The following is a 17254-nucleotide window of genomic DNA, read 5'->3' on the forward strand; positions in this document are numbered from 1 at the left end:
GGCGCCGGCGGCCCGGGGGGGGGGGGGGGGGGGGGGGGCGGCCCCCCGCCCGGGGCCCCCCCCCCCCCCCCCCCCCCCCCCCCCACAGGGGGGGGGGGGGGGGGGAAGCCAGAATCCAGCCTAGATATGAAGGCTGGTTTATGGAACCTCAAGCAAAACGAGATGCACCTGCTTTGTGCTTTTTCCTCTTTATGCTGCAACTGAATTTGCTGATCTCAGACAGTTCTTCAGAAACTTCAGAGTATACCAGGCTTGGGGAAAAGTCTGTTCTAAGCAGGTGTTAGCTGCTGCAGAGAGTCAGATTCCAAGCTTTTGCTTTCTTCCCCAGATATTTCATCTATATTTTAACTCCTCTTTAAATGAAGCATTTCTGCCCAAATTTCCATGTATTCCTAGTTTTGCATGCACACACACACTTTACAGACAACATAGCCAAGTACTTTTAGATTTAGAACTTTATTTCTGAGAGGCAGTGTAGCTGGAACTGTGTGTCATACTGGAATTTTAGGTTCAACTCAGCTCATGAGGGGTATGAGGCCTCACTTAATATTAATACTGTGCCTTTCACAATCTTTATCATCAGACTCACTTTTTGTGGTGACTATCTCATGGTCTTTTAGTACCCAGATAAGTACACCTTGTCAAAGGTGTCACAAAGATGGAAAGCAGCAGCAGGAGGAAGACAACAATGATCATCCTTTCTGCCTGTGCCCTATCAGGAGGTTCAACTGCGTGTAGCATGCTACAGAAAGATGCATGCACAATACTAATAGAACCCTGACAGACCTCTAGGAAGCTCTTCTGAGGAAAAAACAGATGGGAAGTAGCAATTGTTGACAACTTCTAACTCAAACTAGAAGAGATATTCCTTGTAACAGCAAAAGGCACCTTCCTGACCTCAGGACAATCCTCTGTCAAACTTCAAGTTCCTTTCTGCAAACCATGTAGCTGTTAGGATTCTTCAAGAAATAGTCAGAATAGTTTTTATAATGTGAAGTGTTAGACAACAAATATAGGGGCTGCTGCCATTTAATGAATGCAAATCCTAAAACTGGTCCCAGGGGTACTCCACTCATATCACATTTTCAACTTGTAGCACTTCCCTCTATGCTTAGGGCATACTTCCTGATCTTAATGCCAATTTTCTATCCAGTACAACGTCTTATCTCCTTTTCTGTAACTCTTCCATAGCCAATAAGCTCTGATGTGGAAAGTTGTCAAATGTTTTTTAAAGATACGTATGTTTACTAAATCTATCTCATGGCTTACAGTGATAATACCTTCAGAAGATCCCAGCAGGTCAGATGATCTATGCCAGAGGTAGTCTATTTTTTCCCTCAAGGTCCAAATTTCTCAGTCAAGGTCCAGACTACAGAGAAAATAATTTCTGGTATTGTGGAGTCCACGACTGACTGCAATATTGTGGATGTAGTCTCATCAAAACATATAGAAAGTGCTCATCAACTCCTTGTTCTTTGATGCTTCTCTGTATACAGTCTACCATGGTATTGAGAGGGCATTTCTAATTTGGTATCAACTATCACCCTCAAGTCTCTTAGAGCATCACAGCTTTCTGCTGCCCTTCCTATGTATTGTCTGGGGGATTACTTTCTCTCAGACATATACAGATGCGTTCTTCCAGATTCAATCTCCTTTTATTTCCTGCCCATATTTCTAACCTCTGTAGATCCGTTTATATCTTTCTTATATCTTCACCAGTTTATAAGTCTCCACATTTTATTTCATTATTCTGTTTACTTCCTCTTTCACAGCTACTGTAACATCTTAATTAATGATGTAACAGATCGCTGGGGTATTTTGTAGCCTACCTTCCCCAACTCATCACACTCCCATTTACCATTGCCTTTCATTTACAGCTGAATAGCCCATTTTCAATGTATGTAACCCTTGAATACGAGTTCTGTATTTGAATAAAAATATCAAGTCATATTTCTAGTGAATGCAGTACACAGGTCCAGTTATATTGCCATTTCCTTTTGGGAACTAATTTTGTAGTTTGACAAATAAAATCAAATTTACTCCAAAGCTTCAGCTATACTTCTCATATTTAACTTTTTAATTTCCAATTAAATCCAAAATAGCCACTGACTTTGTGGCTATTAACATGTCAGGTAACGAAGTAATTCTTTACTACTAAAGCCGCAACAAAAATAGCCTTTGTTACTGTAGAATAGAAGTGCCAAGTCATCCAAGGGGAAGCAGTCAATGAGAGCTACCAACATCTATTCGGAATGTAGAGGTTCCTATATCTGCAAGGATCAGGAGGTAGGCAGAATAAGTCTTACAGTGCAAAGATTAGTAAAGAGAAAGCTTCAGAGACAAGCTAATATTTAGCACTGTTTATTGTCTTCTTTCCTAATATTCATTCTCAGGTTTTTGTGGAAGACATTAATGAGTTTGTTGTAAGCCTATTAGCCTTATGACAGTGGGAATGGTTAAAAGTATGAGTTCATTATACAAATGCTGATCTGATACTTGTAATACTGAGCACATAATATAGTTGTGTGACCTTTAAGATGTATTATAAATATTGATCAGAAAATACTGATATTTTTCATTTTAACAGTGAGGTTCCTGTAGAACTAGATTTTGAAACATGGCATCTGTAAAATTAGAGACAAGTTTTGGTGCATTGATCCCAGTGAAAGGGATCTTAAGAGTTTATATGGGGAAATGAGAATATTTACATGGCTACTTCTCTGACCGCACCTGGAAATCAGATAGGTTGAGATGTAAATATAAACTTGCACTTTCAACATTTAAGCCATGCTTAGGCCTTTATAAAAAAAAAAAAAATCAGACTCTTTGGGATGGTCTCTGCAGGATGCCCATTGTCCTCAATGCTCACTGATTTCAATGGGAGCTGAAGGTGCTCGGCCATCCCAGGGTGGCGCCCTTATCGTGTTCTGAAAGGGCAAGGACCTAACATTATGGGCATAAGTCTTATGTGGATAAGTCCAGGAACTGGGACCAAATTTCCGTTACAACATGAATCTCAAAAGACGCCAATGAGGTTGCTAAAGTTGCTCTGGATTTATGTGATTGAGATTAGAGTCTGACCCTTGATTTTTATGGAATACTGGCTATCTTGGTGTTTCATATGGTTCTATCAGAAATCTAGTCAATGAGACTTATCAGGTAAGATCAATAAATATTAAATTTCTCCTTAAGGGGCTATTTCAGCCAAAAGGTCCAGAACTTGATTATTTTAGTTTGATAAAATTTTGCAATACCCAGAAACCTGTTGACTGACCATTTAATGAATAATGTTTGTACCTTGCATGTACCTTAATGCTGGAAACCACCACAAATTAATAGAATATCAAAAATTTCTATAAATGTAATAAAATTATGATTCTTGTTCAGCATAGAGGGCATCCTTCAATAGGCTGCTTAACCTCATTTGAAATATACTTGGCAGATGGACTTCCTATTGGCTCTATATCTACATAGATATGATTACACAACAGCCATTGATTAGGGACTTAATCTTGCATCAGAACCTAAGAGCCTAGTCTTCTAGATGAAATCCTGCCACACTAGCCCCCCCTTAAATCAATCAACAGAAGTTTTGTAATTGATTTTAATAAGGCCAAAATTTCACTCCCAGAGTCAGACTTCTCACAAGCACTTGGGATCTGTTAACACAGACCCCAATGCAGGGTCAGGGCTTCAGATTGTAGGCAAAAATGTCAATTTATATTAAATTTTCCACATCAAAAATCTCACCACATTCTATTAAGAGTTAAGTAAATTATTTAAGATCAGCGCTCAGGGGTTAAACATGCACATCTTGCAAAAATGAACTGCTGTGCAAATGCTGTGGTTGATTTTTCCCAGACACACAGGAATGGCTGCATAACTGAAATCACGTTGCCATCTATCTGATTACACATTATTTTGAGTTTAATTCACATCAGAAGCTGTTAGCAATTATTTCAGAGGGCAGAAGTTTTTCTTCTCCTGATAACAAGAGGCTCAAAAATTATTTAGTGTTATTTTTGTATGCAGAGACTCGAATATATAGTAGTCAACACAGGTTATAAAAGTGTGTGAACATACGTATATGTATTCATAAATTAGTAAAAGTGTGTGTGTGTACATATAAGAATCTTAGTACAGGACATATATTGAACAGAAAACTGACTTCACTGTTTACAGTTTTACTTTCAACTGAGTTACTTACATTCCAAAGCGCAATGTTCCAGAGACATACGTCTGCCAGTGTGCACAATAAAACATGAACGTCCCAGCAAAACAACAGAAGAACATCCAGTCAGGATTCGTCCCCAGCTGCACAGCAATACAAGTTCCCAAAACCACAAAGACTGCAGAAGAAATCAGACAAAAGTAAACAAGCATGTACAAAGAAATCTTTACAAAGCCATACAGGAGACAGAATTCTAGCAAAGGACTCAGAAAGTGGCACTGTGAGATTACAGTAAATCGCTACATTATATAGTAAAGACTTTTAACAAAGATTACAGGTCACATAATAAACAAAAACAGTTTAATTAATGCAAATGTTTTATTCCTTTATTATTGCTGTTCATTGAGGGTGCTCAGCATCTCACAGGGTGACTGCTGAGATGCTGTTGATTATACATTACTGTGAACTACAATACCGCTGCATAATCTTAATCCTGAAATATCACCACAACAGAATTGCAGAGCATCAGCTAAGGGAGTTTGCAGAGGGTACCCATTGTAGAGGGCACCCATTCCTACTGAAGTCAATGGGAGCTGAGAGGGGGCACAGCACTTTAAAAGAGATTCTCAGCAACTTATGGGATCAGGCTCTTAATTTGGAATTTCCTTGTTTTTGTTTACTTTTGTTCAAGTTTGCCATTTTCTTTCACTGCGTCTTTCATTAAAAGAAATTACCAAGTGAGAATGACAAAAAAAGGCAACTATTACTCCTGAGGGGAATTCTTCGCTACTGCGCATGTGCAGAATTTGTGTCCCCTGCTGATTTCTTTGCTTCCCTGCAGAAAAATGACTGACAGGGAAGCAAAGGGAAGCCACAAGAGCGGTCATGCAACCCTCTCCAGCAGTATGTTCCTGGTGCCCAGGGCAGTCCACAGAGAGGTAAATTACTGTGGGGCAGAGGGCGGAACTGGGGAAGACCCAGCTAGTGGCTCCTACCCTGCGCCAGGCTCAACTGCTAGTCCCGGCTAGGCTAGAGAAGACAGGACTTCCTCTTCCCCTGCATGGCATCCGGGGCCAGGTCAGACCCAACCCCAGATCTCTCCCCCAACTGCAGGAATCTGAGAACTCCCATACACACTTCCTGCACCCATCACTCCTCAGCTGCCAAGGGAGGGATCCCTGTACAGGGAGCTGCTCCCCCATCTGCCCAACCCCCATGCATCCAGACCCCCTCATACCCAGACCCTCCCACCAAGCTTCACTCCCCCCACACTCAGAACCACTCCAATGAGCCCCACTCCCCATGCACCTGGATCCTCACCCCCTAAACCCAAACCAGCTGCACCTGGATCCCCACTCCTCCACACTGGCCTCCCCAATGAGCCACAACCACCTTGACCCCCCACTGCAGAGTCCCCTAACTGTTGCACCCAGAACCCTCCCCACTCCCCAACAAGCCACTGTGCATCCAGATCCACCCTGCACCCAGATCACCCACTGACCCACCCACACCCAGATTGCCCCACACAGAACCCTCTCAACCAACACCTGAATCCCCCCCACACTAAGCCCCTCCACATTTGGATCCTGCCTTGCTGAGTCTGCCTGTCCACACCTGGTGCACCTGGCATGGAGGGGCAGGGCCCTGGGGTGTTCCTGGGGCAAACCCAGTCCTTGCGCTGTGTCAGGGTTGGGTACAGCCTCACCACTGAATCCGTGTCCCGGGGGGGGAGGGAGAAGAAGAGAAAGAGAAAGGGAGGGAGAGCTGCACAGTGATCTCCCACCTCTGTACAGCCAGTGCTCCCCAGTGCCATGCTGGAGCCTCCACATTTATTTGACAAATAAAATTTACATTATTTAAAATTCTGTGCACAATATTTTAAATTTTTTTGGCACGGAATGCCCTCAGGAGTAAACTATGCATTCTATACATCTAAAATTACAAAATCAAAATAGAGTGATCATCCATCAAAATTTAAATGTTAGAGTCTTATAAACTGTGATCTAAGTACCCAAACAAAAAGAATCTGAATCTTTCATTGAACACACAGGTTTAAAGTTACCTCTGCTTTAAACAGAGCAGAGTCAGGGCTGAATTTGGACTCCCAGTGTCATAGTTTAGGCCCAAAATCGGACTTTAAAATTGTTTTAATAACGGATATCTAAAACTAAATTAGAAGTGTTCTTTGTACTCTAAACGTAAGCTAGGTAAAAAAGTTACTAAATTAGGCTCAAATTTAGCAAGCCACATGTGTAGACCCCATAACGTCAACAGAACCACTCACATGCTTAGAGCTTTACAGATTCTTATGTACCTTGAGGGAATTTAGGCCCTGATTCAGCAGTGTCAGTGTAACACTAGTCAGATTTAGGTTCTGCTTAAAAAAAAAAGAGTAAATTACTGCCAAATGAATCTTCTTTTGGCTATGTAACAATAGCATCAAATTGCTCATCTCTTCAATAGCATGCCTGACAAAGGTTTTTCTTTCTATATTCTAGTTTGGAGATTTTCCTAATAATAAATAGATTTATTTAACCATCATCTTCCAGTTACAAGTGACAATACCTGTGGACAGTGAATCACAACCATGGTCAAAAAGTTCTCCCAGAGGAGTACTACTATTGGTTCTTCTTGCTTGTTTTCCATCAATAGCGTCCAAAGATTGGTAAATGAAAAGGCCACATGCACAAGCAAGATATGCCCACGGAGGTGCCTGGGGGGGAGGGGGGAGGGGAAAAAGAAAAGTGAAGGTCAGTAAAAGGTTATTAACAAAAAGATTTGAAACGCCCTAAACAGATCTTTATTCTCCTACCAAAATCATGAATATTTGCAGGTACTGCAAATTAAAAGTAATACATTTTTGATAGTTGATCCTCGGGGGTAGGGGAAAATGGTGAGATGCAAGAAACTGAAAAATCCACATTAAAAAGAGCTACATTAAGAAAGTGCAGTATTTATATTAATCTAAGGCTGAAGAAAAAAAAAAAAAAAAAAACCACACACCACACAGTACCAGTCTACATTTGAGAAACAATAACTGTATAGCAACTCATTCGCAAAATGGGGTACAATTAAGGTTGTCTCTAGGTACTTTTATGATTCCTGGGTGGCCCTCTGCAGATCTGAGCATCTAATTCTCAGCATTCAAACATCGGAATTATTTAAAGTAGGTTGCGGATGGTATCCATTCTTTGAAAATCCTGGAGCACACGAGCGTGTTGTGCTGAGAGAAAATGTCCAGGCTCAGATAGCCTCACATAGTGAAGTTTTGAAAATCTCAGTGGCTAGGGAATGGTGTTCTCACCCCTACAGCTCTTCCAGTTTCTAAGGGCTGGTCCACACTAACCCCCCAGTTCGAACTAAGATACGCAACTTCAGCTACGTGAATAACGTAGCTGAAGTTGAAGTACCTTAGTTCGAACTTAAAGGTACTTACCAAAGGTCCACACGCAGCAGGCAGGCTCCCCTGTCAACTCCGCCTACTCCTCTCGCGGAGAAGGAGTACCGGCGTCGACGGCGAGCACTTCCGGGTTCGATCCGGGATCGATTTATTGCGTCTAGACAACACGCGATAAATCGATCCCAGAAGATCGATTACTTACCGCCGAACCCGGAGGTAAGTATAGACATACCCTAAGTAACGCTGCTTTCTCCCAATCTGTGGTCACTCAAAACACCATAAACATTCCTCTTTAATAATCCAGATGTGGCTGTGGGGTACATTATTCAGTATTAAAATCCCTGTTTTACAGATGACAAAACAGGTGCCAAGTCTTAGCTAGATCAAGGAATCAAATCCAAATCCTTTGGTTCAGTGGTTAAAGTTTAAGTCGCTATTAGCGCCATCAACGGAAATCCTTCAACCTATCTTTGTCTCAGTTTTCACGTCTGCAAAGTGGGGCCAGTAATACTTTGCACTTTTTCACCTGTAGATCTCAAAGTGCTTTACAAAAAGGGGTATGAGAGATGCATAAGTAGTTCACTGTGCTTCCATAAACTACTCATGGAAAATGGAAGCTGACATTCACACTAAACAGATGTGTAACAAATGAAACAAGACTCTTTCAGAGCCATGTCTCATTTGCCATACACCATGAAATACATATACTTGCTATGCCACTAGGGCTACGCCTACACCTTCCCCCTAGCAGTTTGGACTACAGGGGTGTGAACTGCAGAACACACTGGTATGCTGCACTCCAACTCCCTCATGTGGGCACTGCTGTTGCAAGCTAAAAGGTATCAAGTTCATGTTAACAGTCTTCTTTCAAACAGGGCTAAGCTAACTAAAAGGTACCTAGTTCAGGTTCATGCCCACAGGGTCTACCCAGGAGAGTTACAGCAAAGCACACTAGTGTGAGCTGCAGTTCACACCTCTGCAGTCTGAACTCTGGGGCCATGCAGACAAGCCCTAAATTAGCTATGCATGCATCCACAGGACAGCCTTTACTCTGAACGTTGGTACATATGAAATAAGGCCCCAATCCTGCAATAAGCTTCACAGTGGTAGGATCATGACCTACATGTCAAGCTCAAAACTAAACCCAGGTCAGTTGCAATACCAGTTATGCAAATAATAAATAATAATGTTTTGTACTAGAGTTCCCCCCCCCCCCCCGAGGTTCTCAGAATTCTTTGCAAAGGTAGGCATACAGGTATAGCCCAATTTTACACACTATAGCAAATCACATGGATCCAATACTTTAAGAGTCATTGCAGTTTACTGGGTGAAACTTCATTTTACTCCGAGTGCACACATACTACAGTAGTTTTAGGTCTTTATATTACTTCACTGTCATGCAGTTTTCTCCTACAATCTTAGAGTACCAACCTATACATTTACACTGGTTTTCAATTTCAACTTACTAATTTGTTTTTTTAATACAAGTTCCTCTCTCTAAGATATGCGTTTTCATAATTTTTGTCAGTACCCATGCACTTCACAAAACAGGACAGTTTTCCCCACTGGAGACAGTTATCCCTTTGAACACTAATTTGTTATTGTAGAATATCACTAGCTGTTTGCTACTAAACTAAATATACTTTAGAGCTGTAGTAACTTTATATTGTTTGATTACAGTAAGATTTTCAAAAACATCTAAGTCACATTGACTTGCAGTAGATACTCATACTGTGGTAATAACAGTCAAAGGTTACTTGATCCAAGTATTGTATGTTGTTATTTGAATTTCACATAAGAATGTACTTTTTTTAAACACTTAACATGATTTCTAAATGGAAAAGTACAAACTAAAAATTGAGATTTTTCCTAAATAGACCCATGTGTGTTTTTCTATATCCAGTTAAAATAATTAGCATTAAGGTATTTACAGTAAAATTTATTACCAAGGCACACCTAGGACAGAGGTATTGAAAGTTATTTTAATTGTAAACCGCTCTCTGCCAGCTTGTACTTTTCACTATCATTATTCAGTATTACATATGTTGTCTAAGCATGTTTTAGTGTGTATTTGCATACAAGTGACTTTCATTAACTTCACCTTGAATGGTCCCTTAGAATACATGCTAACTACTTATGCTAAAAACTGTCAGAGCTAAAAAACAAGATCTGACACCCTGAATACATTTCCCAGACCTAAGGAAGAGCTCTATGCATCCGAAGAAGTGGGTTGTAGCCCACGAAAGCTTATGCTCTAATAAATTTGTTAGTCTCTAAGGTGCCACAAGTACTCCTGTTCTTCTTGTAGCTCAAAAGCTTCTCTCTCCAACAGAAGTTGGTCCAATGAAAGATATTACCCCACCCACCTGGTCTCTTTCATGACCTTTGTTATACACAGTATACTGTCTACTCCTGAGGGCATTCTGCACCAAAAAATTAAAAATTCTGCACACAATATTTTAAAATTGTGCAAGTTTTGACAAATAAATGCAGAAGCACCAGCATGGCAGTGGGGTGCATAGGCCAGTGGCTGCACAAAGGTGGAAGATCCCCCCGCCCCAGGACACGGACTCAACAGTGAGGCTGCACCTGACCCTGACACAACACAAGGCCTGGGCCTGCCCCAGAAACACTCTGGAGCCCTGCCCCTCTGTGCCACAGGCTCAACCAGGCAGGATCCAAGTGTGGAGGGGAAATCCAGATGTGGGGTGAGAAGATTCTGTGTCGAACAGTCTGGGTGCAGGCAGCTCAGTGGGGGAGGGGGGCCGAGGTGTGGGGCGGGGGATCTGAATACACAGGGGCTCATGGGGGGGGGGTCCTGGGTGCAGCAGCAATGGGACTCTGCAGAGACTTCCAGGTGAAGGTAGTTGGGGCTCAGCAGAGGGGTCTGGGTGCTGAGGGGGGGGGTCTCATCGGGTGGGGTATGGGTGCAGCTCATGGAAGGGGGTGTCAGTGGCATGGGGGTCTGGATGTGTGGGCTCAGGGTGGTTCAGGGGGTGGGGCATCAGGGTGGTTCAGGGGGTGGGGCATCAGGGTGGGGGGTTTGAGTGCAGGGAGCTCAGTTGGGGGTGGTCTGGGTGCAGGGGTGGGGGTCCAGAGGCAGGGGGGCTCCAGATGCAGGGGCTGAGGTTCATGTATGGAGGGCAAGGGGGGTTCTGGATGTACCAGATGGAGGCTTGGCAGGGGTGTCTGGGTATGGGAGGTCCAGATGCATGGGGGTTGGGTGGATGGGGGAGCAGCTCCCCACACAGTGCCCCTTCCCCCCACCCAAGGAGCGATGGGGGCAGGAAGCAGGGGAAGATGCTGAGCTCCCTGCAGCTGGGGGAGGTTGGTTGGTGGGTCTAACATTTCTCCTGCAAGGAATGGCTAGGGCTGAGGAAGTCCCGTCCTCTCCTGCCTCCAGCCCAGCCAGACTAGCAGCTGACCCTGGCTCAAGATAGGAGCCACTGACTGGAGTGTCCCCAGCCCTGCAGTGATTTACCTCTCCACCAGCTGCTCCCAATGCCTGAAATGATGTACCTGCACTGCTCGGGAGTAGTGCGGGACTGCTCTAGCAGCTTCCCTTCGCATCCCTGTCAAAGTATTTTTCTGCAGGGAAGCAGAGAAATCTGTGGGGGACATGAATTCTGCACACATGCTGTGGTGCAGAATTCCCCCAGGAGTAAGTATTATATTGTACTACAACAGATTGCAGTTAATAGTGTAGAACAAGTTTTATAATGTGTTGTATTATTTGAGAAGGAGTATGTGATCATGTAACTAGACTGCTGAAATACATAAGGGGAACAAAGTTAAAGCAGCATTCACCACCTTAACACAAACACACCAGACTTATTTTCAAAGAGTATGCCTCCACTAGTGATAATAGCAAGAAGGGATGCAGGCAAATGCCAGAACTTTAAGCATTTGTCTTCTTAGACCAGGGGTTCTCAAATTGGGGGTTGGGACCCCTCGGGGGGGGGGGGGTCGCAAGGTTATTACATGGGAGGTCACGAGCTGTCAGCCTCCACCCCAAATCCCGCTTTGCCTCCAGCACTTATAACGGTGTTAAATATATTAAAAAAAAAAAAAGTGTTTTTAATGTATGGGGGGGGGGTCACACTCACTCCGAGGCTTGCTGTGTGAAAGGGGTCACCACTACAAAAAAGTCTGAGAACCCGTCTTAGATCGACCCATTCTAAGCATGTAACAACTGTACTCCATACATTGCTAACACCAGTGGAGCTGCTCTACTGTTAGGGCATGGCTACACTTACAGATGTAGAGCGCTTTGAGTTAAACCAGCCTTCGTAGAACGCAGTAGGGAAAGCACTATAGTCTGTCCACAATAACAGCTGCCAGCGCACTGGTGTGGCCACATTAGTAGCTCTTGCAATGGCCACAGAGAGCAGTGCATTGTGGTAGCTATCCCAGCATACAAGTGGCTGCAATGTGCTTTTCAAATGGGGTGGGGGGAGGTGTTGTGTGGGGGGAGAGAGTGGGTTTTTGCAGGGCTGAGAGCATGTCAGCATGCTGTCCTGTAAGCTCAGACAGTAACTCTCTCACACACACGGTTGCTTTGTCTCAGAGCAGATAGCTCCGTTTGACAGCCGGCATGCTTTTCAAAGGGCATATCCAAAACAATGACAAGAGTGGCCACTTGAGTTAAGGGGATTATGGGATGTTTCTGGAAGCTGATCAGAGCACAGTAATGCAACACCTCGTTCACACTGACACTGGGGTGCTCCAGTGGGGGCGCATCAAACGTTATTCCACTCGCCAAGGTGGAGTACCAGGAGCACTCTAGCCCTGGAATCAGAGCGCTCTACGTGCCTTGCCAGTGTGGATGGGTAGTGAGCTAGTGCGCCTGGGGCTCCTTTAATGCACTATAACTCGCAAGTGTAGCCAAGCCCTTAGTGTTTTTCAAACCAACTTATTTTCAGGTGGATATTAAAACGCCTGTTCTGGTATACATGGGTATGCAGAAAGACACCATGGCAACCCTCACTGAGGAAGTAAACGGACTGCAAAGTTTGCTTAATGAAAAAAGGATTGTCAGGCAAGCGTGGCTGAAAATGCTGGAAAGAACTTTGAGTGAGGTAAGCTTAAGATATAAGGATAACTTGTTAGCTAAGTTTAGGCTCCAGAATGCATGTTCTGATGACCTATAAAACAACCATTGTTCCCATCTCTCACACTGGCTTGTTTTTAATTGAATCTATTCTTTAATACATTTTTATTTTATAATTGAACTCAAGTGTCTATATGGAGATATACCAATCTCCTAGAACTGGAAGGGACCCTGAAAGGTCATTGAGTCCAGCCCCCTGCCTTCACTAGCAGGATCAAGTACTGATTTTTGTCCCAGATCCCTAAGCAGCCCCCTCAAGGATTGAACTCACAACCCTGGGTTTAGCAGGCCAATGCTCAAACCACTGAGCTATCCCCCCCCAATCATACAGAATACAGGAGTGACAGTCTATGGTTAAAAACTGTGGTATACTGGGTGATCAAGGCTGGATACCACAGGTTAACACTTCAAAGGGAGTCAGGGGCTGCAGTGCATCTATTGTCAATCTGCAAGGCAAAGCCAAGGCTGGTGTAGCCCATGGGAGAGTGCTTGAGTGGCTGACAGGCTGGTTATTTTAGGGAGCTATCACCCAGCTAGCACAGGCAAGACTTCCTCATGCTGGAGGCAGGTAGTAACGAGGTGACTCACAGCCCTGCGTGCACCAAGAAGCATCAGACCTACCTATCAATCCAGTTTGAATTACAACACAACAAGAAACTCTAGTCTACACAGAGCTTCAGGTGACCACAGTCCAATCACAAGTAGTAAAAAAACAGGTGGTAATTATACATGCAATGCCAGGACAGGATAGCTCCAGCTTCCTTTTCTTAAGGCTTCCATAGGTACTCAGCAGCTTCTTGTGAGGATGCAAACCAATTCCTCTCCGTTTGCAGCAGACCCCACACAATTGCTACTAGAACAGATTGAGCTCCCTTCCCATTCTATTGTGATATTACATATTCCTTGATCTGCCAGCAGATCGAGGAACGTGATCGTTCCCCTTTATTCGACATTGGTGAGGCCTCATCTGGAATACTGTGTCCAGTTTTGGGGCCCACACTACAAGAAGGATGTGGAAAAATTGGAAAGAGTCCAGCGGAGGGCAACAAAAATGATTAGGGGTCTGGAGCACATGACTTATGAGGAGAGGCTGAGGGAACTGGGATTGTTTAGTCTCCAGAAGAGAAGAATGAGGGGGGATTTGATAGCAGCCTTCAACTACCTGAAGGGGGGTTCCAAAGAGGATGGAGCTCGGCTGTTCTCAGTGGTGGCAGATGACAGAACAAGGAGCAATGGTCTCAAGTTGCAGTGGGGGAGGTCCAGGTTGGATATTAGGAAACACTATTTCACTAGGAGGGTGGTGAAGCACTGGAATGCGTTACCTAGGGAGGTGGTGGAGTCTCCTTCCTTGGAGGTTTTTAAGGCCTGGCTTGACAAAGCCCTGGCTGGGATGATTTAGTTGGGAATTGGTCCTGCTTTGAGCAGGGGGTTGGACTAGATGACCTCTTGAGGTCCCTTCCAACCCTGATATTCTACGATTCTATGAATGTTTCACATAGTGTTTGGGCAGGGCCAGACAGACAACACAACATTAGTGCATGTTGGCCCTTGACATCACTTCCACTCGCCCCAGTGTAACTAGCGAGCAGCAGAACACAGCTGTTTTCTTCAGGAAGTGCCAACATGGAAATCCACTTATAAGCATTTGTGTGTAGGAAATGCAAGTAGGAAGACCTCTAAGAAAAAAAAAAAAAAAAAAAACAAAAAACAAAAAACCACCCCACACAAAGCATGTGTGTCCACAGAACAGCTCAAAATAAGAATGGTGGATCATTCAGTGCAACACAACCCCAAACACAAGAACACACCCAAAATAATGTTGGCTCCATGCTACTCACATTAAATATGAAGTTTGTCATAGTTAAAAGCTCATCTCTTACCTGCTCCGCAGCTGTTGGACAGTAATACACTAATATTACTGTTGTACATATGTTTATTAACAGTCCAATAATGGTGATCAGATTTGGGGCAATCCAGGCTGGAATTCTTCCAACTAGCCATTCCCAGTAACCTTGCATTAGTGGCTCAAGCAAGGACTGTCCAGCACTCCGATATTTGTGTTCTTCTAACCGCTTTAGCTGGTGTTTTGACAATGGCGGTGTTGGCAACTGAACCAACTTGCGTAACACACACACTGTAGCAGGAACATGACCACAATCCATAGGGGATTCTAAGCGTGACTCTCCACATCGCTTCCTTGAGGATCGATGCCCACTCATGGATTGGTTAGCCTTGGAATTGTTATTTGGCAGGTTATAGTTGTGAAGTCTTAAGATTCTGATCTACCTGGAACATAAAGGAATTCAGACATATTTAAGAGAAAGAAAGTGTGCATAACTTAGTAGCATTCAACCTCTAAGCGTAACGCAATTATAAATCTGACATTTGACAGCCCAGGCCAGTTCAAACCAAATGTGTCCTAAGAGTGTTCAGAGGCATTTGCAGAGAGGAATTTTTGAGGGGAATGGAAGGGTCATCTCAGTTCAGCTACTAATGAACATGTGAGCACATAAAAAAATTATAGCCACAAGTAGCACTAGCTTTCACCCCTTGTTGTCTCTCTTGGCAAATATACTGCTGCCCTTGGCCTTGTTTCTAGCTCCAGTAGAAATATACACCACTGATCTGCATCAGAAACCAAAGACCATCACAAACCTAACCATCTTCCAATCCAAGTGCAAGTCCCACTTTTTCAAAATTGCCTTCTCTAACAGAGTGTAGCATGTACATTTAAAAACAAAATAAAACCCTACCCAAACACTATGTTGTACACTCAGCTCACTCACTCCTGTGAGGAGGGCATGGTGTCAAGTCACAGAATTAAATGACTTCAGCTAGGAGGAGGGGAGTATAACTACATGGAATGGATAGAATTAAGTTTTCCACAAATCACTGTACACTTCCAATATTTAATTTAAGCCTCCAATATGGTTCCAGCTTTTCCAGTTGCAGTAGAAACTGGAATGCAATTTGAAGCAGAATGGTCTCTTCTGACAGCACCTACCTGTGTTAATTCTACAGCCTAAAGCTCACATAAGCATCAACACTGTTCATTAGTTCACTGCTGCTTATTCTAGGAGAAACCTCCAGCTAGCGTATTAGTGGATTACATTTGGAGAGACAATTTGCAGGAATGCAAATTGTTGACTAGAATATCAGAATATCAAATACCTAGGACTCCAGAAGAAAGAAGGTTGCATTTTTTGGGGGAGGAGGGGGGCAAGAAACAGAAGGATTACATAAGACGACATTTAAATACAACTGACTTTCTAAGCTACCACAAACCCCTAGGTCGCTGAGTAACTCATAGAGCTTGCAGGACTTTCTGCTACATTTGCTTTCCATGACACCGATTTTCTGAGAAATCGGAGGGAATTTTGCAAGGTTTCCTGCCAGTGGCTGCTGGTCCCAGCGATGTTTTAGAGAAGCCCAAGTCCTGGCCCCGCTCAGCGGGAGGGGGGTGGGGGTGGATGAGTCGGGACAGCAAATCGCCCCGCACACAGGGAAGCTCCTGAACTCGCTCCGCCGGAAGCTACACGACCAGACGGAAACACCCCTACCCCACTCCCAGCACGGCCCCCCGGCTCTCTCCCCGCCGCGGCACTCTCAGGCCGCCCGCCCGGAAGGCAGGGACCCCTCGGGGCTAGAGCCAGGACCCCGCACACACCAGGGAGCCCGGGGCCAAACACCCGGAGACAGAGACTCCGCGCCGCCGCCGCCGCCGCCGCCTCCTCCCCGGAGGAGCCGGTCACACGGAGGCCGAGGCCCCGCGGAGTTCGCGGCTCGGCCCCTCAGGCTCCGTCGGAGGACCCGGCATTTACCTCAGCCTCTCTCCGCACAACCACGGGCGGCGCTTTTACGTCCCTTTTGCGGCTGCCGTAAATGAGCCGGGGACGGGGGGGAGGGGGACTCGGGAGCGCGCGCTGAGAGGTGGGTGTGGGAGCCCGGCGCGGGAGCGCGCGGGGCTGGGCGTGTGGCGCGCGCGGGCCCCGGGCTCACTCACCCTTGTCCCTGCCGTGCGCGCGCTGCCTGGTGCGGAGAGGCCATGGCGATGAGCCAGGAGAGCCCGAGGTAAGGCACCCGCGGGGGGTCCGGGGCAGAGGGAGCGCGCGCTCCTCCCGGGGTCTGGCAGCCACTGGGCCGGGCAGGGTGACCAGAAGGCAAGTGTGAAAAATCGGGACGGGGGTGGGGGTAATAGGAGCCTATATAAGAAAAAGCCCCCAAAATCAGGACTGTCCCTATAAAATCGGGACATCTGGTCACCCTAGAGCCGGGTCGAGTCTGCTCTGCCCCACTCACTCCCCTGCCTCCCTCTCCTATCCCCTACACTGCCCTGATCTTACCCCTATCCCTTCCCCCCACTCACCCCCAACACTGATCCCCCCCACTGCCCTGCCCCCTCACCCCATCGCTCTGTACCTGTCATCTCACCCCCCCTGTGCCCCACCCACCCACCCCACTAACTGCCCCCTTCACCCCACCCCCCACTGCCCTCCCTCTCTCGCCGGACATACAGCCCCCCTGGCCTGGCCTGGTCATGCATCCTCCACTGACTCCCGCCCCACCTCCTCCT

General features: G+C 45.3%; 1 protein-coding gene across 3 annotated transcripts in view; it reads right to left on the reverse strand.

The window, feature by feature from the left end:
- The window catches only part of CEPT1 (choline/ethanolamine phosphotransferase 1), a 47977-nt gene extending 31412 nt beyond the window's left edge, over positions 1 to 16565 (reverse strand). The window contains exons 1-4 of one of the 3 annotated variants that reach the window (XM_024217862.2): positions 16503 to 16565; positions 14562 to 14967; positions 6737 to 6884; positions 4208 to 4349 (exon numbers count right to left, since the gene is read on the reverse strand). In XM_024217862.2, the coding sequence (XP_024073630.1) occupies positions 4208 to 4349; positions 6737 to 6884; positions 14562 to 14900 (629 nt within the window). In that variant the 5' untranslated portion in view covers positions 14901 to 14967; positions 16503 to 16565. Of the gene's footprint in view, positions 1 to 4207; positions 4350 to 6736; positions 6885 to 14561; positions 14968 to 15685; positions 15734 to 16348; positions 16378 to 16502 lie in introns of those variants that run through there. The other 2 variants (XM_024217889.2, XM_024217882.2) reach the window with 2 other exon arrangements.
- Between the last annotated feature and the right edge of the window lie 689 nt (positions 16566 to 17254).

This window comes from Terrapene carolina, unplaced genomic scaffold, assembly GCF_002925995.2.
Source record: "Terrapene carolina triunguis isolate 2854851 unplaced genomic scaffold, T_m_triunguis-2.0 Scaffold191, whole genome shotgun sequence".
In the NCBI taxonomy this organism is placed as follows: Eukaryota; Metazoa; Chordata; order Testudines; family Emydidae; genus Terrapene; species Terrapene triunguis.